The sequence below is a fragment of the Gossypium raimondii genome, chromosome 7 (genome assembly GCF_025698545.1).
Source record: "Gossypium raimondii isolate GPD5lz chromosome 7, ASM2569854v1, whole genome shotgun sequence".
NCBI classification, from domain to species: Eukaryota; Viridiplantae; Streptophyta; class Magnoliopsida; order Malvales; family Malvaceae; genus Gossypium; species Gossypium raimondii.
The window spans coordinates 46996281-47022874 of NC_068571.1; the positions used below are offsets into that span (position 1 = coordinate 46996281).

Here is a 26594-nt window from a genome sequence, read left to right on the forward strand (position 1 = left end):
ACTTAGGTAAAGGTCCATAAGACTTTATTCAGCTTCTAAGGTATGGATGAAGAGTAAATTTAAGCTTAAACTTTAAGCACTTATTACTTATGGATCGAATATAAGTTAGAAGTATCGTTCCCCCACTTCTGCATATTAAGCGCTCAACTTATGTTCAACTCTACCTTTTACCGCTCACTTCCTTATCTCTCCATTCCTTAAAGACAAAACATGATATAAAGGTAACATAATTAACATGGAACTCCATAAAACAACTAAATAGAAGTACTTAACTAAAGAAACAATGAAGCACCTCACCTTTGGATTTTTTTTTTCCAATGCTCGTTCGGTTAAACTTAAATATTTATATTGATTTTATGAATGATATTATGTAGTTATTCTATTTTTGAAAATGAAATATTGTTAAAGTTATAAAATTTGAATTGAATATTGGGATTAAATGGAACGCGGGATATGAGTACATTCAACATTCAATGAATTGATGGCTTTGGAGGAAAATGACTGCAAATTACCCAAGTAAAATGAGGTTCAACATTTGTTGTGAACTTTCGTGTTTACTTTCCGTTTAGCTCTCACGAGCTTCTGTTTAACTCATATGAGTTTCTGTTCAACTCTATTGAGCTTCTGTTTAACCCTTATGGGTTTCTGTTCAGCTCTTACGAGCTTCCGTTCAACCTTTATGGGTTTTTGTTTAGCTTTCATGAGCTTCTGTTCAGCTTTCGGGCTTCTAAAAAACGATGTACTCTTATCCGTAAGTCATTCTTCGATTTGGGAAAGACTCGGTAAGGTGATTTATGTATTGAAATTGAAAGACATATTACTTATTGTTGGTATTGATTTGAAATAAGTGTATTCATCATTTGAAGTTGTGATTGGCAGGAAGTTTACATTGAATGATTTTATTTAATTGATTTGCTATAGTAGGTTCGGTAAGATTTACGTTTAACCCATCGAACTTACTAAGCTTTATTAAGCTTACTTGTGTCGTTTAATTTCTTTGTAGATTATCGTGAGGTCGGGAGATCGGATCAGCACATTAAGTCACACTATCCAACTAATTCCGGTAGTTTTTGAAGCGTTCAATATGGTTTATATGGTATGTACAGGGATTGATGTAGAATAGATCAAGTTGGGTTGAATAGATGTTATGAGTGATGTTTTGTTCACATAATCAACTTAGATATCTATATATATAGTTTGGTTGGGAAATGAAGTAAATAGTGATGTGGATGTGAATGAGATATGCTTATAAATATTTAATTAGTAAAACTTGTTAAATGGACTAAAAGGGTAAGTTTGAGTATTTAGGGTATATGTGATGATATATTGTATATAATACTTGATTTTGGCCTGTTTTGAATGCTTTGTTATAGTATATTTATGTTTAAAATGTTATGCCTAGGTTGATACCTACATGGGTGAGAAATATGGCCTTAAAATGGCCTATTTTCGTTCACACGGGTAGAGACACGGGCGTGTATCTCAGCCGTGTACGACACACGGCTAAGCACATGGGTGTGTGGTCTGGCCGTGTGTCCCCTGCATCATTAAAATTGAGAAACAAAATGCCCAGGTATTTTCACACGTCCTAGCAAACGGACATGTGGCTTGGCCGTGTGACCCAAGTCAGTAAGCACTGTAATTTGGACACGGGTTGGGACACGGCCGTGTGCCCCTATTTCGAATGCCCACACAGCCTGAGACACGGGCATGTCTCTTAACCGAGTGAGCCACACGGCCTGGCCACACGGGCGTGTGTCCACTGCTCCATTGAAAATTTTTGATATTTTCTAAAAAATTCTTTGAGTTTCCGATTTAGTCCCAATTTATTTCTAATGCGTATTTTGGGCTTCAATGGCTCATATAAGGGACAATATGAGTGATTATGATTAGTTTCTAATATAAATGTTAAATGGTATGAAATGTTTGCATTTGATCTGAAAAGTTTGGTAATGCTTAGTAACCCTATTCCGGTGATGGATTAGGGTTAGGGGTGTTACAAGTACTGAGGTATTCATATATGTATAGTTAGCTTGAAAGGCACAAACAATCTAAATAATACTTAAATCATTCCTTCAACTAAGTTTCATACAATTTCAATGACATTTACACCCACGTGTAATTACTCATTAGCAAACCATTAGATTTAAATACATGCTCAAAATTGTAGGACAATCAATTGCAAGAAAATATCACAGAATTTGCATCATGCAAAATTATCTTTTAATCCGAAAGTATTGAGGCATGGTGTATCATCATCAACTAATATTAAACAATCTCTTTTTTTTACTAAATATGCAAACTAACTAAAAACCAAACAACACAACTAGAAACCCAAAAATATGCCTAAAATGACGGTTGTATCTTTTCCTTAAACTTAAATAACACATTGTTCTCGATGTGAGAGAGACACGACCATAAAAAGAAAATTCAAAAATAAATATCACAACTGAAAGTACAAAAGAGAAGGGAAAGGACCTCCCCTAATCATCAACAGAGACCTCATCCTCGTGAGGAAGCAAGCGACCATCGGGTCCAAAAGAAGATGGATTTAGAGTGGGGAAAGTAGCCATATCCTCTCCCACTACACGAGCCAAACGGTTGTTTCTCACATGGTTGTTGGAGGTTTCATCGTGGCTCCCCTGTCGACGATGGTCGATGTTGCTTGGTGGTGCTCGTGTGGCGGCTGTAACGGGCTAGCTGCTGGAGTCAACTGGCTGCTGCTAAGGGAACAAAGGCAAACGACATTGGCAACTTAGATGAAAAGTTAAGGCACAGTTTAATCGGATTTTTGGGTTTTTTTAGTAATAATAAATAAATAAATAAATAAACTAACCTAACCTAACTATTAAACTAAAATATAGAAACGATAACTATATATATTAATATTTAAAATTTTATAATTATAAATATATAAATCTAATTAGAATAAAACCCTAGAGTAAATAAAATAAAATAATATAAATTGAATTGAATTGTCACAAGTCACTCCCTTATTAGTTGTTGTGCCCGCTCCTATGCGTGTTAGAAAATATGGACATCACATATATAATAAGAGTAATTACATGTTATATATTATTTACTATCATAAAATGTTAGCCCAAATTAAGAGTGATCTAATTTGGTTAAGGTTTATTGAGCATTAGTTGTAAAATAAAGTATGGGACAAATATGTGTAGATACTCTAGTAACTAATTTTAATTAATGATGAACTGATCGAAATTAGGTTAATGTACAAAAGTTATATATTAGGATTATGGTCCCCAAATTAATATAACTTCAAATAACCATAATTATAAAATAATCAGTCTAAAATATTTTTATATTGAAATCAATATTCCGAATCGAGCCCTCCGAATGTCAAATCCGCATCCTAAACCTTATAGGTTATCTGAAAAAAAAGAAAATAATGAAGAACTATAGAAGTTCAGTGTGAGTTCCATCACATGACAACCAAAGCAACCCATAAACATATTAATTACTCAAAATTGTAAATTCTAAATAGAATAAAATAAAATAAATCATATTTTAAAGTAAGCGGAAAATTCTAAATTTACAATTCAATTACTCAAAATCCAACCGTATTGATGCCACTACTACACGCACAAAGCCCACCAATAATTACACTAAAAAACGAAACCGCTTTATTTTCAAAACGTAAACACTGTTACATAAAAAAGCTGCAAGTCTTTTGCTTTGATTTCTCTTAGAAATAATAATAATTAAAAAAACCAATAATGGTTCGTGTTAGTAATTCCATTGTCGTGTTTGTGAACACCATGTTATTGTTACTAGGATTAATTTCCTTGTTTCTCGGGATTTATTTCGTCATCGTCAACAACGGCAGCAACAGCAGTAGCCATTGCCGGAAAGTTTTAACAAATCCATTGCTGATACTTGGTGGGTTCTTAGCCACAGTTTCTTTGTTGGGTTAATCGGTTCATTGTTTAAGAACAGCTGTTTCATATGTTCGTTTACTTGGGTGTCATGTTACTGTGCCTCATCGGTTTCACTGTCTTCGTGTTCTTGATCACCAACAATGACGCTGGGAAAGTGTTTTCAGAGAAAGAATTTTTCGTTAAGGAACGTAAAACAATGGATTTCTCGCACTGGTTACAAAATCATTTCGTTAATGATAAGAATCGGAATCGGATTAAGAGTTGTTTGATTGATGCTAGGGTTTGTACCGGTGGAAGAAATGCTAATGGAGTTAATTATAAAGCTTTGGTTTTTTTCAAAAAGACCTTCCCTCTCCCTGCAATACAGGTACATACATACACATATATGTTTGTTGAGTGCGAGTGTTTGCTTTGGAGTGTTTTAACTCTCAATAGAGATTTCGTTTTCGGAGTGTATATGCTATGTTTTAATTTGGATTTTCTCCCAACTTCACAAGAAGCTTTCGATGGATTCATGAAGTTTAATAGGAATGTCTTGATCCACCTAAGAAATATTTTTAAGGTAAGCAAGTGTTTTTACCCACCAAAGCCAAATGATAAAAACATTTTTTTGATGAATCGAAACATTTTCACTAAATTTCGTGGACCTATCCAAGACTCTCTGTGAAGTCAAAAGATAAAATTTTAAAATTAAAATCGAAGATAAACCCTGAAAATAATACCTCTGTTGAGGGTCTCAGACACTCTAAAGTAGACACTACCTCCAACAATGTTCTTATTCTGCGTTGGTTATTTGATTTGTGAATCCTCACTTAGGGTGGGTGCTGCAATCCACCAAGTTCATGTGGGTTCAAACCAAAGAATACAACATTTTGGGAAGTACCGAAATCTGGTGCAGCCACATCGGACCCTGACTGCAAAACATGGAGCAACAACCCACGGGAGTTATGCTGTGATTGTAACTCATGCAATAGTGGGATACTAGCCAACTTGAGGAAGGAATGGAGGTCATTAGCTTTCATCAATATAATTCTAGTTGTTTTCCTCCTCTTCGTTTATTCTATTGGTTGCTGTGCCAGGAGAGGCAATCACAAAACTAACAATAAATATATCAGGGGCTTTGCTTTATTATTATTATTATTATTATTATTATTATTATTATATGTAATTACAATTTTAGTCACTGATCATGTTCTTGAATTTGTCTGTTGCCTTTTGAAAAGATTTTGGATGATTTGAGATTCATCCACCCGTGTTATTTATCGTTTCTGAATCAATACGTTCTGAATGGAGTAATTTTACTTTTTTGTGAAAATTGGATGCAGAGCGAGTGAATTTCCTTTTCCTTTTTTTCGGATAATTGGTATAGGGTTATTATTATGATTGTTTGCGTGACATTCACCCACTCCGATATATGAAATTATCAATTTATCTTTATATATACAAACTATTAACACGGTAAAAATGTAATAATGTAATATAAAAAATCATATGTTTTATGTTTAAATAATTTTTAAAAGTTATGTTTAAATAATTACTTCACTTTTAAAATATTAAAAATATTAAAGATAAATAGTAAAATTTAAATGGGAGAGAGGTTGGACGATGATGAATGTATCTAATATCCTTAGATAGTAATTTTCAAAATTATATATTAATAGTGGAGACGAGCGTTCCAACAATATAGTGGTGATGGATTTAGCAATATTCGCCTCCGTTCTACTCTATTACTATCTCTAAAAAAGGTACATTGCACTCTCAAAAAAAAAACTTAGATTTAAACCATAAAAATAATAGTTAGTAATGAAAATCATAAATCTCAAAAAATTAAATTAAATTTATAAAATCATCAAACCCACATAGAAAATACCTTAATTTTTAAAAATAATCCTAATGACTAATAAGTGTCTCTTTGCTAGGATATTGCGACTTGGCGTGTAAACTAACCGTGTTTAAGATGAATTAGTGGTAGCTAAGAAACTATATACTCGGTTTATTTCGGGTTTAAAAAAAAAAAACCCCATATCTTTCGTCAAGGGAGAAGCTAAAGTTATTTTTTTGCTAGCTTCATTTTTATATATATATATATATATATATATATATATATATGCCTTCTCTTGAAAAATAGCATTAAATGTGTTTGGTCTCTTTCATTATTTTTAAGATTTAATGTTCAATTAACTTAATTTATAATTTTTGAGAGTGTTAAAATTTATTTTATTCGAAAAGTATGAACTTTTTTTCGACTGGGTTCAAGTACGAAAATTAATAAATAAATTTAATTAATCTTGAACTCGAATAGCTTGATTATATCTCGAACCAAGTTTGAACTTAAAAATTAATGTTCGATCAAGCTTGAGTCAAGTTCCGAACTTCGAATTTCAAGCCGAGCTTGAACTTAATAGTATTTGAACTCAAATTAGCTCGATTGCACCTGATTTACGTATTTTTAGGAAAAGATGAACATTAATGAAAGAATTAGAAGAGATTATTCCAAGAAAAAGATGTGATCTAAGCAAACAATGCACATTCATATTTCAATTTCTCTTTGTGCATTCATAATATACCTTCCCATGATTCAATCAACAAATAATTATTCCGCACCGGGAAGAAACTTGGTGCTGGTCGTACCAAAACGTTTAGCAGCTGCCGGAAACACATTAGACGGCGACAAGATCTCCACCAACGAAAAGTTGTATGAATCAGTTCCGAGTCGACTCTGTAACCACCCTTTTCGTCCCGAGAACCCGTCGGCAACAACCCAACAGTTGTTGAAACCGAGACTCGCTAATGTTCTAGCCACTGTTTTTGCTGAATCACAGTAGCTGAACATTCAAAAGATTAGTTTTTGTTAGTATGGATTTGTTTGTAAATGCAATTGAATTCATGAGATGGGGGGGATTGAAATAATAAGACACTTACGAATCCATGATTACAATGTTTGAGCTTTTGCTGATTTTCTTGAGATATGAAATCTTCAATGCTGCAATCTCTGCTTCTACTTTCTTTGTATTTCTCACTAAGCTTCTTAACTTGCTTGGCAACTCTTCCAAACTGAAATGGTGAAAGCATTAAATTGAAGGTTTGAAACAATCCAAACAACATTTACATGGTGATTTGACCCTGTATTTCTAGAACCGGACCGGATCGGTTAGATTAGGAATTGATTAAGATACCACTCCAGAGAGAGGCAAATGACTAATTGATCCACGAACCAATACGGACTAGGACTAGTACAGAAAAAAACAAAAAAAACCAATTGACCCGCAAACCAGTACTAACAGCTTGAGCTGAGAAAGAAATTCAGTAAAACCGATAGTCGGACTATTTCAACTACTGGTTTGGTTCCAAAAGCAAAGGGGAAAATCAAGATTTGTTTATCAAGACTCTCATATTCCTGTCGGATACATACTCTGTATCTGACTCTCATATTTAACCTCGAGTAACATACTACTAGGCGGCATTGGTCTTTCGAAAAAGAAATGAACGTACCTGTGTCAGATACCTATATACTCTAATCCGAGTAAACAGAAACGAACATACCCTTATTAGGTGCATATATTCATATCCGGCTCTCATACTCAACCCCAAGTAACAGAGTATTAGGCAGCATGTGTCTACCATGATCACATACAATCATAGAGATGAATACATTCAACTCGATGTCTGACATGAGTTACTCAATTTTGTTATATATACATATATATTTAAAATATGTGTGGGATCCGGATTACTTACGGAATAGCAACCATCCTGTTCTTAGCACTGGAGGGAAGGCGGGGGACACCGGCCCTATCCTTGTCCTTCTCCGACCGAATATCAATCATAACATAATTTTGTGTAGAGATTAAATCAAGAGCTTGAGCCGGTGTAAGATCACCTAAACAACAACAACAAACAAGCAACATTTCAATATTTCTTTTCTTAAAGTATCGGGTTCGGGTGAATATCAGATAAAAGCATAATCAAATTTCTAAGTTTTTCCATGTATTGCATATGGGGTAGTTGGAGAAAAATGAAAATTCCGAAGTATATATCATGCTATAAGCAATGACCACCTTTGTAACCACGAAGGTTATAAGAGATGAAAGACCAAATGGGAGGAATGAGGAGATATGCAACAAATAATGCACCACCAGTTGCTACAATTGTTATTGGCTCTGCTGATGTGATGGTTTCCATTGTTGAAGAAGCTATAGGCTTGGCTACTTCAATCACCTTTGTGGTTTGTTTCGCCGCGTCCGCCGCCGTCTGCAACCAACACCGAGCCGGTAAATGATGTTTTACTCAGAAATTTGTTGAAGAAGTTGCTTATATTAAAAACAGTTACCTCAAGTAAAATGAAATGTCGGAGCAACCTAGCCTAGGATCCTTCTTTTTGGTAAAAAGATCTTTTTAGTTCCTCTCAATTTCCAAATTAAGCAAATAGGTCCCTCTCAAAAATTTTGGAGCAATTTAATCTCTGTCAATTTTGAAAGTGAGCAACTAAGGACAATGTTAATGTCTTTCGTCAATTGTACAATTTTGGTTGATATAGTAATAAATTTAGCCTTCAATGTTTATATATTTTGTCATTTTGGTCTTAATTCTAAAGAATTCAATAAATTCAGCCTCAATATTTATACAAGTTGCGGGTTAAATTTGTTACATTAGGACCAAATTGATAGAATATATAAACTTCGAGGGCTAAATTTATTATTATACCAATCAAAATCATATACAATTGATGGAAAACATTAAGATCGTGATTAATTGTACTTAGTCACTCACTTTTAAAATTGACAAAGATTCTGTTACTTCAATTTTTTTAGAAAGACAAATTTGCTCAATTGAGAAGGACTAGAGAGATATTTTTACCTTTTGTTTTTCGCCCTTCCTTCCTCACTGTGCTTTGTACACAATTCAATCTTTAAAGCCTATTGCAGCACAGCCTTATTTAACATTCAAGTGCATGAACGTATAGAAAGGCGTATTGTACTATCCAATCAGAGCCCCCAAAATTTTGAGAAATTTTGATTTCTCCCTTAAAGTTTTAAAAAAAATTTAATTAGGCCCCTCAATTTTTTTTAAATTCTCATTTTATCTTTAAATTTTTTTGAAAATTTTAATTAAGCTCTCTTAAAATTTTTGAAAATTTTTATTTATCTCACAAAAATTTTAAGATTTTTAATTAGACCCCAATTTTTTTAAAAAATTATTCTAACCCTTAAAATTTTTGAAAATTTTACTAAACCTCCAAATTTAGTCCAAAGATTCTCCGCTTAATCCAATTCGAAGTGAGTATCCAAAGCTAAAACTTTTCAAACATAATCAAAATACAGTCTTTGGCTTTGCATTCAACATTGAGAAATTGAAAGAAAAGAGTTAGAGATGAAACCTTAGCAGCACTAAGAACAGGTTCAGTGTCAAGACCAGTGCCTTGAAATGCTTCTTGCGCTTTCTTTGAAGCTTCAGATATAGCTGGAGAAGCCACTTTCAATGCTTCTTCTCCAGCTTTCTGAGCAATAGGTACCCCAGCATCTATGGCTGGTTTCAATACTTTCCCTACAACATCAAATATCTGTTGTGCAACATCCAAGGCACTTGAACTGGCTTCTTGAACTTGATCAATGGTTTTCTCCACCTGTAATGAAAGAATCAAAACATAAAACAAAACATTGTTCAATCACTATTTTGACAGCAGTTTGGAATTCTTACTTCATTGAGAGATGAAATAATTTGTTCTTTGCTAAGATTGATAGCTTTGGCTTCATGGGGAGGTGAAAATAAAGCCAATAAAGAGATAGCTGTGGATGTTGGGAGTGATAGAGAGATGGGTTTGGGTTGTCGGGGTTTTAAAGAAGGTTTGGTTGAGATTATGGATGATGGTACTGAAGGAGAAGGTGGTGATGGTGATGGTGGTGGAAGAGAAAGCCTTGCAGTGGGTGAAACTCGGATAGCCATCTGCACTGCCATTGAAGAGGACCAGTTTAGAGCTTTGGGTTTTGGTTGTTGCAGTGTAAAGTTTTGAAGCAGACATGCAGTGTTAAAAATGTCTGGTCAATGAAGAGTTAGAGCCTTTGAGGATTGTGTGATGAGAAATAAAAGGATGAAGATTGAGGGGAGAAAGTGGAAACTAAAATGTCCAAATTGGAATAATTCTTTGTGGTTGGACCCATCATATCTTACAAGACATTGCAAAGGTTTCATTGGAGCCACTAGTGTCTCTCCAACATGGCATTGCCATAGCATGCCGTTTTCCCTGCTTTATCTTCCACTGCCACTTCTATTACATTGCCATCAAGTGAACAAAATTAAGTGGTAATTTGTCTTAACAAATTCAATATCAATATAAGTACATAATTCTTCTGTTTGTTTTCTCTTCCAATCTATGCATTGCTTTTATATTTCCTTTGGGTAGATTTTGATGATGAAATTTACTAAAAAGGAGGAACTGTAATATCTTGAAAAGTTCGTATTTTTGCTGAAAATCAGTATTTCAATTCGTTCATCCATAAATTTACCTAAAAATCCGACTTTGCATTTGTTATTTGGATATCCAATTCCGTATTGGTTACAAAATATAATCAAACTTAGTCCAAAGTTTACACAAACTAATAAATAATATACAAATATCAATAAAATAATTTCTAAAATTAAATAGATAATAAATTTAAATATCTTTAAAAAATTTATCGAAACATATATCTCATTTATTATCATCTTATTCTTTTATATTCATAAACTTAACTGAATAATAAGATCGAGTCATCGAATTTCTAGAACGCACGTTGTAATATCATAATGTTATAATAATTATTATACATAATCAATTTAATTATATAATAATTGATATATTATATGTCCTTAAAAGTGTATGTATACTACTTTTATAATATAATATGTACTAAAGATAATTATGCCACGTTACAAAATAAATTCATATTATAATATTTAGTTTGACTATATAAATAGTACTTAATTTTTTGTTTAAAATAATTTAACTAATTGAGTTGATCAAATGATAAAAGGAATAATCACAAATCTATAAATTATGATGATTTTATCTAATTGTTCGGTTAAGTGTACGAACACAGAAGAATAAATTTTAAGAGAAGCTACATGAGATTTAAGAGAATAATAAGTTACATAAGATCTATTTTTTGATCATTTTTAAGCATATTTAAATTCATTGTATTTATTATTAAATGTTATATTTAATTGGGTAAACTATTAAAATAGCCACTTTTGTTTGCCTCAGGTTACATTTTAGTCACATATGTATGAAATGTTACGTTTTAGCCACTTACATTATCGCGTTGTAACATTTTAGTCACTCAGCCGTTAATTGATATTAACGGTGTAATGGTAAATTGACATGGCACATTAAATCATCATTTCAAACGAAAACTTTAGGTTAAATTCTACAATTGGACCTTATATTTTTTCATTTTGAGCAATTTACTTTTTATATTCCATGCTCTTTTAACTTTCCTTTTTTTTTCCTTTATTTTTCATTCTCTTCTATTTTTTCCTCTGTTTTTCTCCCTTCCTTATTTCTATTAACATAGTTTTTCTATGTTTTCCCTTTGTTAAAACTAGTCCATTGTGAGATGAACTAAGTCATCTCCTAGCTTTCTACTGAACGGCCTTCTCTCATATCCTCGAATTCCGAATTGCTTTGAGTGTAGGCTTAAGCAAAATAAACCAATTGCACTGAATGAAAACTTTTCTTAACTTCTAGTGGAAAAGTTAAATCTCTTATAGAATCAGAAACTATGAGCTTTTCTGAAAAAGTAGAATTTATTCTAAAAATAAATTGCCACTATTTTTCAACAGAATAACAACGCACGTACAAGAGTTCTAGTGGGACAATGATTAATTAAATAACAGTATTTTAATATCGTTATTGAGACTAGGGTTTGCCACCCCCTTAACATAAGACTGGGCTTTTGAGGGTATAATTATGTATTATTCATACTTTTATATTACTTTCAATTTCTCAAAATATTATTTGTTTTCAATTAAATCATTTTCTCTGTATTAGAATTCATGAGGAAAGTAATTGAACAGATTTACGATGATTAATTAATTTAATTCACTTTAATTATTTAACCACACTCAATTAAATAACAGTTTAATTTCTAAACGATGTTATTAATAGAGAATGTAGAAAAAGCATCCAAACGGAATCAAAATTTCATAAAATGGCTACCAGCTGCTTATTCCTGTAATATATATTGATGTGGTCATGTAGTTTTAGAAATTCACACGAAAAGGAAAAAGAAAAATCCATGATTTAAAGAGTAACATTATGATATTTAAATCTGGAACCCAAATCAACCATGTCACCTAAACATTAAAACCAGAAAAATCTTTGGTTACATAGATAAACGAACGCCTAGAAAATCCAGGGCTGACCTAGCCATTACTGTAGAAAACTCATTGAAGCTAATCACACCATCGCCATCCGCATCAGCCTCTCTGATCATCTCCGTTAACTCTCGGTACGATAACGGTTGCCCCATTTTAGCCATACAACCCGCCAATTCCGCCGGTGTGATGTAACCGTTACCGTCACGATCGAACAAATGAAATACCTCCATGAGTTGCTCTTGATTTACAAGTACCTGTTCATTCATATGAGGTACAATGGCATTCGCTAATTCTTCAAACTCCACTGCACCATTGCCATTAGAATCCATGTTGGCCAATAGAACATGGATTTGATCCCCCGTCGGTTTAAGTCCTAACGACCGGAGCAACGCCGCCAGCTCCAAAATCGTAAGGCTGCCATCGGAATCCATGTCGAACCTCGTGAAAATGTCCTTTAATTGATTGAGTTGCTCCACATGCATTGCCACCATCTTCAAACCCCCTAAATTCGTAACACTAATTACCAATTTATACAACAACAACAACAAATTGGAAATTTGTTTATAAGATAATTGATGTTAATGTCTTAAAGATGGCGGCCTTAGCCAGCAATGGAGGAGAAGAAGAAGCGATTTGAATGTAAGAATAAATTAAGTTTGGATGAAATGTTTTGCTTTTTAGACATTTTTGGGAAATCGATAATCTGTTAGGAACATGAGGTGTAAATTCGGAGATTGAATATAGAAAAATTTGTGGTTCACGTAACCTTAATTACCATATAATTATATCATACAAATGTATTAAACCCAATTAAGAATTTTATATTGGGTAAATTACACTAGTAGTCATTCAGTTATTACTATCTTTCTTTCTTGGTCATTTAATTAAGAAAAGTTATAAAATGATCACATCATTATTTAATTTTGTCTTTTTTGTCACCAATTGACAACTTTTAAAATTGGAAAAATAATAACTTTAACCCTCAGCATTTATAAGTTATGTTAATTTAGTCCTGATTCTAAAAAATTTAACTCTCAACATTTACACATTCTGTAATTTGCTCTCTCTTTTTTGCAGCTTTGTTTTTCTTTGCGGTTTTGAGGGCTAATTGTAAAATAATGAGAAAATATAAAATTATGATTTTGGACTTTTTGGTGTTTCGATTTTTGTATATGTTTAATCAAAATTAGCTGATAATTTAATTTTTTTAGCTTTTTAGGTGAAAAGGTCACAAAGAAAAGGAAAACTACAAAAAGACCAAACTATACAATGTGTAAATGTTGAGAGTTAAGATTTTTTTAGAACCAATACTAAATTGACACAATGTATAAATATTGAGGGTTAAAGTTGTTATTATACCAATTTTAAAAGTAGCCACTGTTAGTCAATTGGTGACCAAAAAAGACAAAATTGAATAGTTGGGTGACCATTTTGTAACATTTCATAGTTGGGTGATCAAAAATGAAATTTACTAATAATTTGGTGACTATTAGTGTAGTTGTGCATTGTATTTTATTAAGTTTATGGAAAACAATATATTAATTTTAAGAATCATATATCTATATTATTATGTAACTTTTATTAAGTTGGTGTTACGAGTCAAATTATGAAATGATAAAATATTTAAAACAAAAATAGATTATATAGTTAATTTATTTTATTTTAAAATAAAATAAATCGTTCTTCTAAAAGAATTTGGGGTTGTGTACATAAAATTCTAAGATTTTAATTTTACAAAATTGACTTTATCAATAATTATTATTTTTAAAAATCATATAAATTTTTATATTGGTTTTTCTTTCTTCAGTTCACAATGTAGCATAAGATTTGTACTTTTTAGACGTTATGTTAATCTATGATCATATGATGTTAAGCATTTGATAATATTTTTAAATAACTAAAGTAAGACATAATATAGAAAATGTCATTAAGAGTTATTGTTTTCTTTTAATTATTTATATTGAAATTAACAACTTCTTCTTTTTAAGTAATTAAGTTGCTTTTTTTTTCAACTTTCACAATGTATCACAAAAACCATTAAACTTTTTCAAATAAAGCAAGTGAGCCCCTACTTTTTGTTTCCACTCAATTGGGTACTTGAACTTTCAAAATGCATTAAAAAGACCCTTAAAATTTTTCAAAAAAAGAAGAAGAAATTAAACCCCTAATTTTTATTGCACTCAATTAGGTACTTGAATTGTAAAATGCATCAAAAAGGCTCTTTAGCCATTAACTTTAACAGTTAACCGTTAAAGTTAACTGCCCCTAATTTTTTCAATTAAAGCCACCCCGTGTCACAACCACGGCATGACATGTGGCAAAAAATTATAAAAAATAAAAATCAATAAAAGTTATAAAAAATTTAAAAAAAATTTTTATAAAGATCGTAAAAACATTATAAAATGCATTAAAAGATCCTTTAATAGTTAAAGTTAATAAACCCCAGTTTTTTCAGTTAAAGTCATCATGTATCGCAATACAAGATGACATGCGACCAAAAATGATAAAAGAAAATAAAATTATAGAAAAATTATAAAATGCTTCTTTTAGTACGATATTTTTATAATTTTTAACTAATTTTATATTTCTTTACATTTTTATAATTTTCTTACGACTTTATAAAATTTTATAATTTTTTTACTATTTTTATAAAAAAATTCTAATTTTTAATAATTTTTAATATTTTTAATTAAAATTTAATCATTTTATAACTTTTATTTTTATCATTTTTGTCACATGTCATGTTGTGGTTGTGACACATGGTGGCTTTTATTGAAAAAAATTAGGGGCAATTAACTTTAACAGTCAACTGTTAAAGTTAACGATTAATGTAACCTGATTTTGACCCTAATCGGAACAGTGGTTTCAGGACCATAAATCCGAGTCTAAAAAATATTTTAATATTATTTTCTATGTTTATTATGTGTGAATTTACTTGTGTGAAAATTTCATGCTTTAATTTTGTCGTTTGAGTGTCCGATTAAATAAAAGGATTAAATCGCATAAAATAAAAATTTTGTGGTTATTTTTAGAAGGGCTGAATAGTGGATGTTCTTTTAATATGGAGGTTTTATGTTGCAATTTTGCCATCTAGTAAATGAATGGACGGCATATGGTTAAAATATATAGTTTTATATTATTTATAAAGGTTATAATAATAAAATATATATTATAAAGTTATTATAATGAAAACAAAACATAAAAAAAAGTGGCCATTTTCATCTTTCTGTGCCGAATGAAAAGAGAAAGAAAATAAGAGAACCAAGCTAGGTATTTGGCCCTTGTTCAAGCAAATTAAGGTATGTTTCGGTTTCGGTTTTTGATAATTTTTACGTTTTTGAGATCGTTGCTTCGTGATCTTTGAAACCCATGTATTAATTTTGAGAATTGTGGATAATTTTGAAATGTGTCATTGATGAATGCTTGAGTTTTATGATGTTAGTAGGTGGAAAATAAATATATGTTGTTAGATTTTCATGTTATAATTAGAAATTTTTGATAAAAATGTGTATTAAGGACTAAATTAAGAAAAGAGTAAATTGAGGGATTAAAATGTGAAATAAATGACATGCAAGGACCTATATGAGATTAAGGAATATTCGGCCAAACTATAGTGCAATTGATTTGGAATATTTTGTGTTTTTGTACAAATTGGACTAAATTGTAAAAGTGTAAAATGTTAGGGGTAAAATTGTAATTTTCCCATTTATGTGTTTTTAGGCTAAATTGAATAGTATGGTGTTTAAATAAGCTTAATTTGAATATGTTTAGATCAAAAATTAAAGAAATCAGATTTGGATCGGGGAAAGACAAAAGTGGTTGAGTAGCCGATTTAACAGTCGACGATATCCGAGGTAAGTCTATAAGCATATAAATGTCGTTAAATTTGATAATATATATATATATATATGTTACATGTTGGATGGAATTTTTGTGAATATATTTGTGTATGGCCGAATGTATATGGAGCAAAGGAGCTATATTCGAGTTCGATTCGATCGAGATACGTTGTCCGAAAGTCCCGTATGAACCTTAGGAATAGATAGGATACATATGTCATGACATAGGATTTCCGATATGTGTTATCGTGTAAAACCACGTCTAGGACGTTGGCATCGACTTGTGTTTACGTGTAAGACCCTGTCTGGGACAGTGCCATCGATATGTGATTACATGTAAGACCACGTTTGGGACGTTGGCATTGTACGAGTTTCTGACTATCCGCGTATCTTTTTTTAATTCCGAGTGGTTCAACGGGCAATGTTAAGTGATGACCGAATGTGAAATCGAATTAATAATGTTCAGGTATGTATTTATATCATGTTATGAAATTTAAGGTAAGTTGTATATTGAATTGATGATTCAAAGTTGATTGATATATGAATAATGTGTGAGCATGTTTGTAATTATAAGTGATTTGGTGGTATAGGGAGATAGGCCTATTATCGTAGTTTTAAATTATAAAATGTTAAGTATACAAGAATTTGAGTATTTGTGCATTAAGTTTTATAAAGTTCAATGTTTACTTATATTTGATTTGGTCGGCTTGGTAAAGTAGTTTGATATTAACGTTAAAAAAAGAAAAGAAAAAATGAAAAAATGAATAAGGTTTGCTTATGACTTACTAAGCTTAAATAGCTTATTGTGTGTATATTGCTTTTCGTTTATAGATTTTGGAAGTTGGTTACGAGCTCGGGGACCGTCAGCAAAGTCTATCACACTATCGACATCTTTTGGGTACTTTGATAAATTTTTGAATTCGATATTATGGCATGTATAGGTCTGCTTATGTTTTTGGTTAGTTTTGGAACATGTATATAAATGGCCATGCGAAAATGGGGTTTATAATTTTGCATATTGAATTATGGTATAAGTTTGTGATATATATATAGTTTGGACTTGTTAAATTTGATTAAATGATTAGTATATGTATAATAGTTATGCATTGGATGATGGATTGATTTGGTTATGAGTTGAACCAATTTGTTACATATATGCTGTCCAATTTTGATGCTTAAATGCTGCTCAATTTGTTGCATATATGCTGTCCAAATAGGGTAAATTACCTATGTTGTAATATGTAGTATAGTTAGTAAATTGAAATGAAATAAATGTTTGGACATATGTATCTTTTCCTATCATGGATATTAAAATGACTTAATATTAGAACAAATTAAAATTGGACTATAACAAAATTTATTGACATATGAATGGGCATTTAATATTGATATACTTTCATATATAAAGAAATTAAATTGACCAAAAATTATTGTGTCAAATGATAATAATTATTGTAACCTTAAATTGTTATATTATATAGCTTCGGTATTGTGAAAGTAATCCAGATATTTTCTTGTAATTAACTTACCATAATTTATACGTAATGTATCTTAAACTGCGAACATATAAGTTTCTTGAATCGGCTTTTTCTTTGACAAAAACTAAAATAAAAATACTATGGTCTTCAACATTATCTAAATTAGATCGGATCGACCGGTCGAATTGGGAATTGACTCGGGTCCCAATCCGTAAAAAAGTTTCAGATTAGTTGAGTCGTAACTCAGTACGGTCCAATTGAATTTGACTAAACACCGACAATTAAACTAATTTTTATAAATTTTTAATAATTTATTTAATTAAACCAATTAAATTTGTAAACTAGTAATCTAATTTATTCGGCCGATGTGTCTCGCAATTCCATCCATTAAAATAATTATAAATGAACATATGGAGAATATATAATGCAGAAAATGACAAAAGATGTTATACGTTGCAGAACAAACAACAACTTAGGTATGATTTCTTACATCATATTCGTTTTTATTGTATAATTAAATTAAAATAATATGTTGATGAGGTATCAAACAAGGGAAGGTAACAACGGTGTCTCGCGGTTCATCCGGCTTAAGGTGAGGTGGAGAGTTGCCGTGTAAGACGTAGATTTGGTTTGTCGAAGTATTAAGGTCGTTCCAACGGAGAAGAGAAAGATCCTCTTCAAGTACACGAGCCAAAGCTTAAATACTTTGGGCATGACCTTCAGGAGTTACATGTCATTTTTTTATAGGGGACTTGAAAGTAAGTTGATCAACTGTTCTACTTTAATAGACATAGGTAGGGTGTCGATTGTATATACTGTCAATCCCTTTAGATGGGACATGACAATTAATATTACAAATGACAGCTGTCATGTAAGTACCGCATGACCTGATACTTAATGAGTCATTTTAAGAAGATTTTTTTAAGAAGTTACTTTAAAAGATTATTTAATTAATTGTGCCTCACGTAAGCGAGAAGTTATTTTAATAGACTCGCTCCAAAGGGTACTCCAAAGAGTGAGAGCCTGAAAAGGCTATCCAAAGAGTAAGAGTATACCATACTAAAATAAAATTATCAAAACATGTCAATTCCATCATTGATAATTCTTAAAACTATAGATAGGTATAAAATATTATATGCCATATCTATTGTAGATTAAATCAGAAAGTTAGCAGTTGAAGAACTATTACAACCAGAAGCATCTCTTAATAGTGGAATGTTCAGTTGAAATATTATACGGTGTTCATTCTACTGCAAAAACTTTTAAGTAGCAAATTAGATTTGACTTTACCAACACTATCGTGATGGATATTGCGATGCAAAGAAAATAAGAACAGTTTGAAAGACCATTGAAAATGAACTTTTGCTTCATTAGTAATGGTCTTGATATTATGTTTTATTGCTGGGTTTGGTGCTTTGAATTGTGATACTCTTCTCTTTCCGAATAAAATCATTTCCTTGATCGAGAAAGATAAAAAAATAAAAATAAAAATTCTTTTGCCGAGGGAGTGGCACTACATTGTGCATGTTGGCTTTTTGTCTAAGCCTTAAAATCGGATAGGTTAAATTTTTGTATGTATGATTCTCAATACTTACAAAAATAAAAATTTATTTAAAAATATATATATGTAAAATTAAATGTCGATAATGGCAATATAAAATGATCGCAAAGTAATAAGAACGAAAAATAAAACACATAGATTTTATGTGGAAACTCTTTCGAGGAAAATATCACGGGCAGAGGAGAAAAAAATTCACTAATGTTGAAAATCGAATGACACAAGAGAAATTTAGACTACATCTATTTAAATGTTGAAAAACCTTAGCTTCGATCAGGCCTCCTTGATGGCATACTTAGGGTAGAAATGCAACCTAAACTCCCTTTGGGAGGCCTTCCAAATATCAATAATCTTACCCCCCAAACCTTGCATTTTCACTCCTACGACGTCACCAAAGTAAGGCAACATCAGTTAAGTATATCAAAGCAGTGCTTACCTTAAAGAGCATCTTCCTTGATCCCGATCACACAAGTATTGCTCTAACCTCCAAAGGAAGTTGTCAACATCTTTGGCATCCCTCATGCCTTTGAACTCATTTGGCTTCAGCACATCTCGATAACTCGACCACATTGGCATGACATCACCCTCAGTTGCCTTAACGCTCGAAAGCTCACTCTTGAGCTTCTTGATCTCGCCTTGAAGAAAACTAGGTAACTTTGAGAAATTTATTGAACAAACTATTTTCAAAAATGAACTTAGACTGTTTACTTATCTCAATACAAAGCCAGACGATAGTATTTATAACTTGCTATCTTTAACAAACTAGCTAACTTTTCAACCTTCACTAACTACCTCTCTAACCGTTTTATTATCTTTAACATGCATCCATCTTCTCTATTGATAAGACCCGAAGAAAATTTCTAAACCGAGCAAAACACGAAAACGGCAGTGGTTTAGTTAATACATCAGCAACTTGATCGGACGCAGGAACTTCTCCGACCAGAACCGAACCATCGGCAACCTTCTCACGAATAAAAAATAGATCTAACTCCACATGCTTAAACTTGGAGTGTAACACAGGATTAGCAGCAACTGCGACTGCACTAGAGCTATCACACCAGATATTTGGTGGAGAAGCAGACCCAATTTGCAATTCTCGTAATAACGAAAGTAACCACATAACATCACTGTAATGCAATGAAGAAGACTTGATATTCACCTCGGTAGTGAGACCGCGACACCACCTGTTGTTTCTTCGATGACCAGGAAATAGGGTTAGACCCAAAAAACACACAGTACCCCCAAGTAGACCTCCGATCATCAAAATCCAATCCCCAGTTTGCATCAGAAAACCCAACTAAAGAAAGAGAATCAGACCGTCGAAAGACAATTCCAAAATCAAGTGTAGCAGATAAATATCGTAATATCCTTTTAAGAGCAGTCATATGAACTGTGGTTGGACTATGCATAAACTGACATACCCTATTAACCGCATAAGCAATATCGGGCCTAGTAATGACCACATATTGTAACGCACCTGCCAGACTCCTGTACTCAGTTGGATCGGATAACGACTCACCATCATTTTTAGAAATATGCAACGAGCTAATCATGGGCGTATGTACGTCTTTAGCATTCGTCAAACCACTACGCTTCAACATATCCCGGATGTACTTCTTTTGACAAAGATTAAGGCTCCCACAAGACGACCTGGTAACCTCAACTCCCAAAAAATAATGTAAATCACCCATGTCTTTTAATGAAAATTCATCATTCAACATCTGTACAAACCAGTCAATAGCCGACGCCAAATTACCAGTAATGATAATGTCATCAACATAAACAAGAACATAGATAGTGGAGTCTGAGCGAACTCGAACAAATAGAGAAGCATCCGACTTAGAGCCAACAAACCCAACTATCAAAAGAAATGTCCTCAACTTCTCAAACCAAGCTCGTGGAGCCTGTCGCAAACCATATAACGCCTTCTTTAATCGACAAACCAAAGGTCTCCCATCAGGACCAAGCTTAACATATCCCGGAGGTTGCTGCATAAATACTTCATTATCAACATCATCATTTAAGAAGGCATTGTTAACATCAACTTGTCTAAGTGACCATCCTTTAGTAACCGCGATCGACAAGATTACCCTTATAGTGGCAGGTTTGACAACTGGACTAAATTTTTCTTGAAAGTCGCACCCCAGAACTTGAGAACAGCCTTTCGCAACCAGACGTGCCTTGTACCGTTCAACCGTTCCATCTGGGTTTTTCTTCACTTTAAACAACCATTTGCAACCAATAACTTTGCGACCTAATGGCATAGGAACAAGTTCCCAGGTACCATTACGAATTAAGGCATCATACTCCGTTTGAGCAGCGATTTGCCACTTAGGGCTAGCGACAGCTTTTTCAATCGTTGACGGTTCTACAACCTCAACAGCAAGAACCTTGGGTTTAAAAATTCTAGCTTTTGAACGAGTAGTCATAGGATGAATATTCACATTAGGCACAGAAACCTCTGGTCCTGTAGGGTCAGACGGAATTGGAACAGTGGGCGTGGGAGATTGATTTTCAGAGTGCAAGACACCATGATTAGAATTATCTTCTTCAGTCAAAAACTCATTCAATGAGGAAGTATTACGATAGTTAGTATTTGTTGGACTAACATCCACTCCATTCTGAGGACTCAGAGACCCAGGCACACTAGGCGGACAAACAGGACCAGTAACAGAGTTCCGTTGTAACAACGGATTAGTCTCAAGAACAGGAAAATAAGTAGGTATAGTACTCACCTCCCATGACCGAGATATATTTGGCGGAGAGAGGAACCTAGATTCATCAAACTCCACATGTCGAGAAACAATAACACGACCATCCAGCAACAGACATTGGTACCCTTTGTGACAAGGGCTATAGCCCAAGAATGTACACGGTTGAGACCGAAATTCTAATTTATGACCCTGAAACGGGTGTAAAAACGGATAGGAACAACATCCAAAAATACACAGGTGATCATAAGTAGGGTCTCGTCCATAAAGCACACTATACGGAGTCTTACCATCCAACACTTGTGTGGGAAGACGATTTATTAAATGAACTGCGCATGTAAACGCATATGCCCAGAATTCCATTGAAAGACCCGCTTGAACTAAAAGAGTAAGCCTCATTTCGACAACGTGTCTATGTTTACGCTCGGCAACGCCATTTTGCTCAGAAGTATGCAGACACGAAACACGATGAATGATGCCTTGAAACACCAAAACTGAAGCCAACGCTCGATACTCACCACCCCAGTCGCTCTGGAACTACTTGATGGTCTTGCCAAACTGAGTGTGAACAAGTTTCTGAAACTGAATGAAGCAAGTCATAACTTGAGACTTCTGCCGAATTAGGTATACCCAAGTAAACCGAGAACTCATGTCAATGAACGACACATAATACCAATTGTTACTAGAAGCAACCGAGGCAGGTCCCCATACATCAGATACAACCAACGAAAAGGGATCAGTATATTCAGTATTGGAAGGCGTAAATGGCAACTTATGAAACTTACCCTTTTTACAAGCAGTACAAACATCACTAATAGCAATTTTATTCAAATGAACATGACACTTATGTAAAACATTTTTAACAACAGTTGACGACGGATGTCCAAGTCGCTTGTGCCATAACGAAAACAACTCACTATCGGCAGTCGAAGTCAAACATTTTACCTGAGTAGCAGACATACAAGAACCACCATCTAGCATAGAAAACCAGTATAGTCCATTATGAATATGCCCCGTCAGTAAAACCTCATGTGTCACACTGTCCTTTATCACACAATAAGTAGAGTGAAACTCAAAAAAACCCCATTATCAGTAGCAAATTGTGATACTGACAACAAATTTTTCCGAATGGTTGGGACACATAAAACATTAGATAACCGAAGCAACCTAGACCGTGTCGGCAAAACACTTTGACAGACAGACGATATTAATGTAGGCGTACCATCACCCATTAAAATAGAAGACGTACCTGAATAAGGAGTAGCATTATGCATAGCTGACGTATCCCGACAAACATGATTGCTGGTACCTGAATCAGAATACCAGGATGACATCCCAACTGGTCCAGGAACCAGCGAGTCAGACTCGTCCCTATTCACTCTATGTCGATCAGAGTTAATATGAGAACTAAAGATCAACGGATCAGAATAATCGGACGCGTGTATATCTCCCAGTCTAGGAAGTTCAAAACACGGATTTGAAGTTGAAAACACTCGTGCACGCGGTTTGGTCTGCCACGGAACTGCCATAGTACCGGTTGGGTTAGCCGGATCGAGCTGAACATTATTCACAAACAAATTTGTGGGCGTTAGAAGAGGAATATTTGGCCCAACATTCTGCCCACTATTTGGCCCAATATAAGACGGCATTCCAAACCCTCCATGAACACCATCATTTGGCCCACCAGCATGCGGCCCAGGATTTGGAGGCCTGAAATCACGCCGTTCACCACTCGGCCTAGACCAACCATTTGGCCCAACCTGCTGACCTCCACGCTGCTCATTGAACCCCCCTTCAGCACACCAATTTTGACCACCATCATATGAATTTTGACCTGGCCCAAAGTAATTTTGACCTGTAGCACAATCAATTTGATTAGTCCCATAATATTGTTGACCAGGGTTAGAAATCCTAGGTCTAGTGTTTGGTTGAGAAGGCCAGCCACTATCTCCAGAGTGGAGGTTCGGCATCTGATTTTACAGTGGAGGTTGCACCGGAGATGACTCGTTACGATGGTATCGATAATAGCATTTCTGAGCCACGTGTCTAAACCAAAAACAGATCTGGCACTGGAGTCGCGGCCGAAAGGTCCTCTTACGACCACGCACCCCCGATCGTCCTCCTCGCGATGTACCGTCCGTAGACACATCCTCCACCAGATTTGCAGCATACACCACCTCTTGACTTGAATGAGCATGCCGAGTTTCACACTCTATTAAAGCTTCAACCAGACGCAGAAACGGCAACGGAGTCGGAGACATCGAAGCCGACGAGACTACACCTTTAAACTCAGATGGAAGCCCCGTAAGAAGCACTGCCGTCCTTTCTGCCATTGAGATGGAGGTTCCAAAGGACTCCAATAGAGCACACACACGTTTTAACTTCGCGACATAATCACGAATTGACATGCTTCCTTTCTTGAGAGAGTGAAGCTTATGACGCAATCGTGACTGCCTCTGATCGAAATCGGCCGCAAACATCTCCAACGCCGTGGTCCATACATCGTTCGCCGATTGGACATCCATAAAGGATGAGAGGATTGATGAACTTATGGTGGAGAGAAGTTAGGACGTGAGCAGGTTATCCTGTTGCTGTTACACGGATGCCACTGGATTGACCACAAGCACACCATCCGGTGCTTGTACAAATCTCGACGGCACTGCAATAGATCCATCAAGAAAACCAAAGAGATCATATCTATTAAAAATAAATCTTACTTGTTGCTTCCATTGAAGAAACGTTCCTTCATCAAGTTTCACAACGTCATGTCTAGGAAGCGAATTCACCACACGCTTAGCAGTAAACACCGAGCCATGCACTTCAGTAGAGTCCGACGCAGCAGAGTTTGTAGTTGCCATGATCAAGAACCCTTAGCGACTGATACCATGAAGAAAACTAGGTAACTTTGAAAATTTTATTGAACAAACTATTTTCAAAAATGAACTTAGACTGTTTACTTATCTCAATACAAAGCCAGACGATAGTATTTATAACTTGCTATCTTTAACAAACTAGCTAACTTTTCAGCCTTCACTAACTACCTCTCTAACCGTTTTATTATCTTTAACACGCCTCACATCACCTCCACTAACACCTTAAAGGCCTCGTTCTTCCGAGCAAGCTCGCCTAGGGCCTCCCTCATAGCCCCATCCAACTCCTTCAATGAATTGCTCTTTTAGCTCGTCTTGAGACACAATCATCTCGAACTTGATCTCTTCAAAAGAATCCTCAGTGTCCTCCACCCTCTCAAGGACATCACTCACAACAGACTCGACCTTGGCCATCCGAGTCTCCACAATATTCACAAAGTCCTTCGACAAAACATTCTTACCCTTCGCGGCACCTCGATTCTCAACCACGTTGTCGTCTTGCTCGCTTGTCTTCTCAATCTCGTTAGCCATTGCCACCACCACGAATCTAGAAATGCAAACTCCAATATCACCTACCACGTGCTTAGAACTTTAGCCAAGTAAATGTGCAGCCTTAGACTCGGTTTTACGTCAATGAGCCTAAGTCAACCTTCGATGTTTGCTCAGGAGAGGCTTTGTCACATTTAGCCTAGACAAGCAACGGAAAAGAGAACTTAGTTTAGCAAAAGAGAAGAATGCAAGAGTTGGGAGAATATGGAAGCATCACTATTACTCAAATAAGCTAGCTTGGATACAAATGAGGGAGGGAAGCCTCTTTTTATATAGGCGGAATGATCCAATGGTTACAATTGATCCTAATCAACGGTCAATATCTAATTCTAGAACTCTCCCACCCAACTCATTAAATGTTATACAATGGTGAAGTATTCTAGAATTTCTGGAACATTCTACACATATCTGGTCTCTTCTTCAAATTTCTAGAGTCTTTTGAGACACTTCGAGAACCTCCTGGCTTGATTCATTCGTGTTTGCTCGCTTCCAAGCTTGATGAGACCTTGCTCACTCGCGGGCCGTGACATTTTCTCCTTCTCCAAACTACCCTTGCCCTCTTCAAAGCACCTAGCTGAGTTTTGACATCCATCAACTGAGCACCACTTTCAACCAGAAGTTTATTAGCTTCTAAATCCTTCTTTTTAGATGTGGATGCCTTCTCCATCTCAAGATATTTTCTTTTCAAGTTTGCATCGGAGACTTGAGGCCCCCTCAATGTCTTTGATAGTTTAATTCACAATTACATGATCTTCGTATAACATCTTCCTCATGATGTGCACCACTAAGTCTTACTCAGCGGACATCATTGTCAAAGAAAGCCACAAAGTTTATTAGCTCACAAATGTTTTCTTTAGACACTTACCCACCATAATGAGCCCACATCATATCAGCAAGCAATGTAGGTTGATCATTGGAAGAAAGCCTTGAAATATGAACTAAAAGCTCTTGAACAAAACCACATATGGATTATGGAGTACCTTCCTCCTGATAAAAAGGACATCGGGTGTAAATGGATCTACAAAATAATTTACAATTATGATTGATCCATTTAGTGTAACAAAGCTCGTCCTGTTGCCAAGGGTTATACTTAAGTTAAAGGTTTGGATTACACTGAAACTTGTCTCCGGTTGCTAAACTTACTACTGTTCGTATGCTTTTGGCTCTTGTAGCTATTTGAAATTGGGAACTTCACCAATTAGATGTGCTTAATGGTTTTATTCGTGGACATTTACATTGGAATTTTACATGCAACCACACCTGGATATTTATCTACAAATGATAAGAAAGTTTGTCATCTCCGTCGCTCACTTTATGGGTTAAAACAAGTTTCGC

General features: G+C 34.3%; 2 protein-coding genes, 1 long non-coding RNA gene and 1 pseudogene across 3 annotated transcripts; 2 read left to right on the top strand and 2 right to left on the bottom strand.

The window, feature by feature from the left end:
• The first annotated feature begins 3737 nt into the window (after nt 1-3737).
• On the top strand, nt 3738-5233 carry LOC105786864 (tetraspanin-11-like; annotated as a pseudogene).
• Nucleotides 5234-6369: 1136 nt separating this feature from the next.
• On the bottom strand, nt 6370-9991 carry LOC105786855 (calcium sensing receptor, chloroplastic). Its single transcript, XM_012613334.2, has 6 exons — nt 9597-9991; nt 9277-9522; nt 7958-8150; nt 7638-7779; nt 6822-6953; nt 6370-6724 (listed from the first exon to the last, which is right to left on the bottom strand). Exons 1-6 carry the CDS (start codon nt 9852-9854, stop codon nt 6493-6495), a joined length of 1203 nt encoding a protein of 400 aa, XP_012468788.1. The 5' UTR covers nt 9855-9991; the 3' UTR covers nt 6370-6492.
• A 2212-nt stretch (nt 9992-12203) lies between these two features.
• LOC105770439 (probable calcium-binding protein CML15) lies at nt 12204-12849 on the bottom strand. Its single transcript, XM_012591644.2, has one exon. It carries the CDS (start codon nt 12743-12745, stop codon nt 12260-12262), a length of 486 nt encoding a protein of 161 aa, XP_012447098.1. The 5' UTR covers nt 12746-12849; the 3' UTR covers nt 12204-12259.
• Nucleotides 12850-15456: 2607 nt separating this feature from the next.
• Nucleotides 15457-17139, top strand: LOC105786851 (uncharacterized). Its single transcript, XR_001131433.2, has 3 exons — nt 15457-15553; nt 16026-16108; nt 16925-17139. It is a non-coding gene; the product is annotated as an uncharacterized LOC105786851 (long non-coding RNA).
• The last annotated feature ends 9455 nt before the right edge of the window (nt 17140-26594 follow it).

Coding starts and splice junctions, on each gene's coding strand:
- LOC105786855 (XM_012613334.2), bottom strand. CDS start 9,854: ATGGCAGTGCAGATGGCTATCCGAGTTTCACCCACTGCAAGGCTTTCT. Junction 9,523..9,596: donor TTATTTCATCTCTCAATGAA/GTAAGAATTCCA, acceptor CTTTCATTACAG/GTGGAGAAAACCATTGATCA. Junction 6,954..7,637: donor AACAGGATGGTTGCTATTCC/GTAAGTAATCCG, acceptor TCACCATTTCAG/TTTGGAAGAGTTGCCAAGCA.
- LOC105770439 (XM_012591644.2), bottom strand. CDS start 12,745: ATGGTGGCAATGCATGTGGAGCAACTCAATCAATTAAAGGACATTTTC.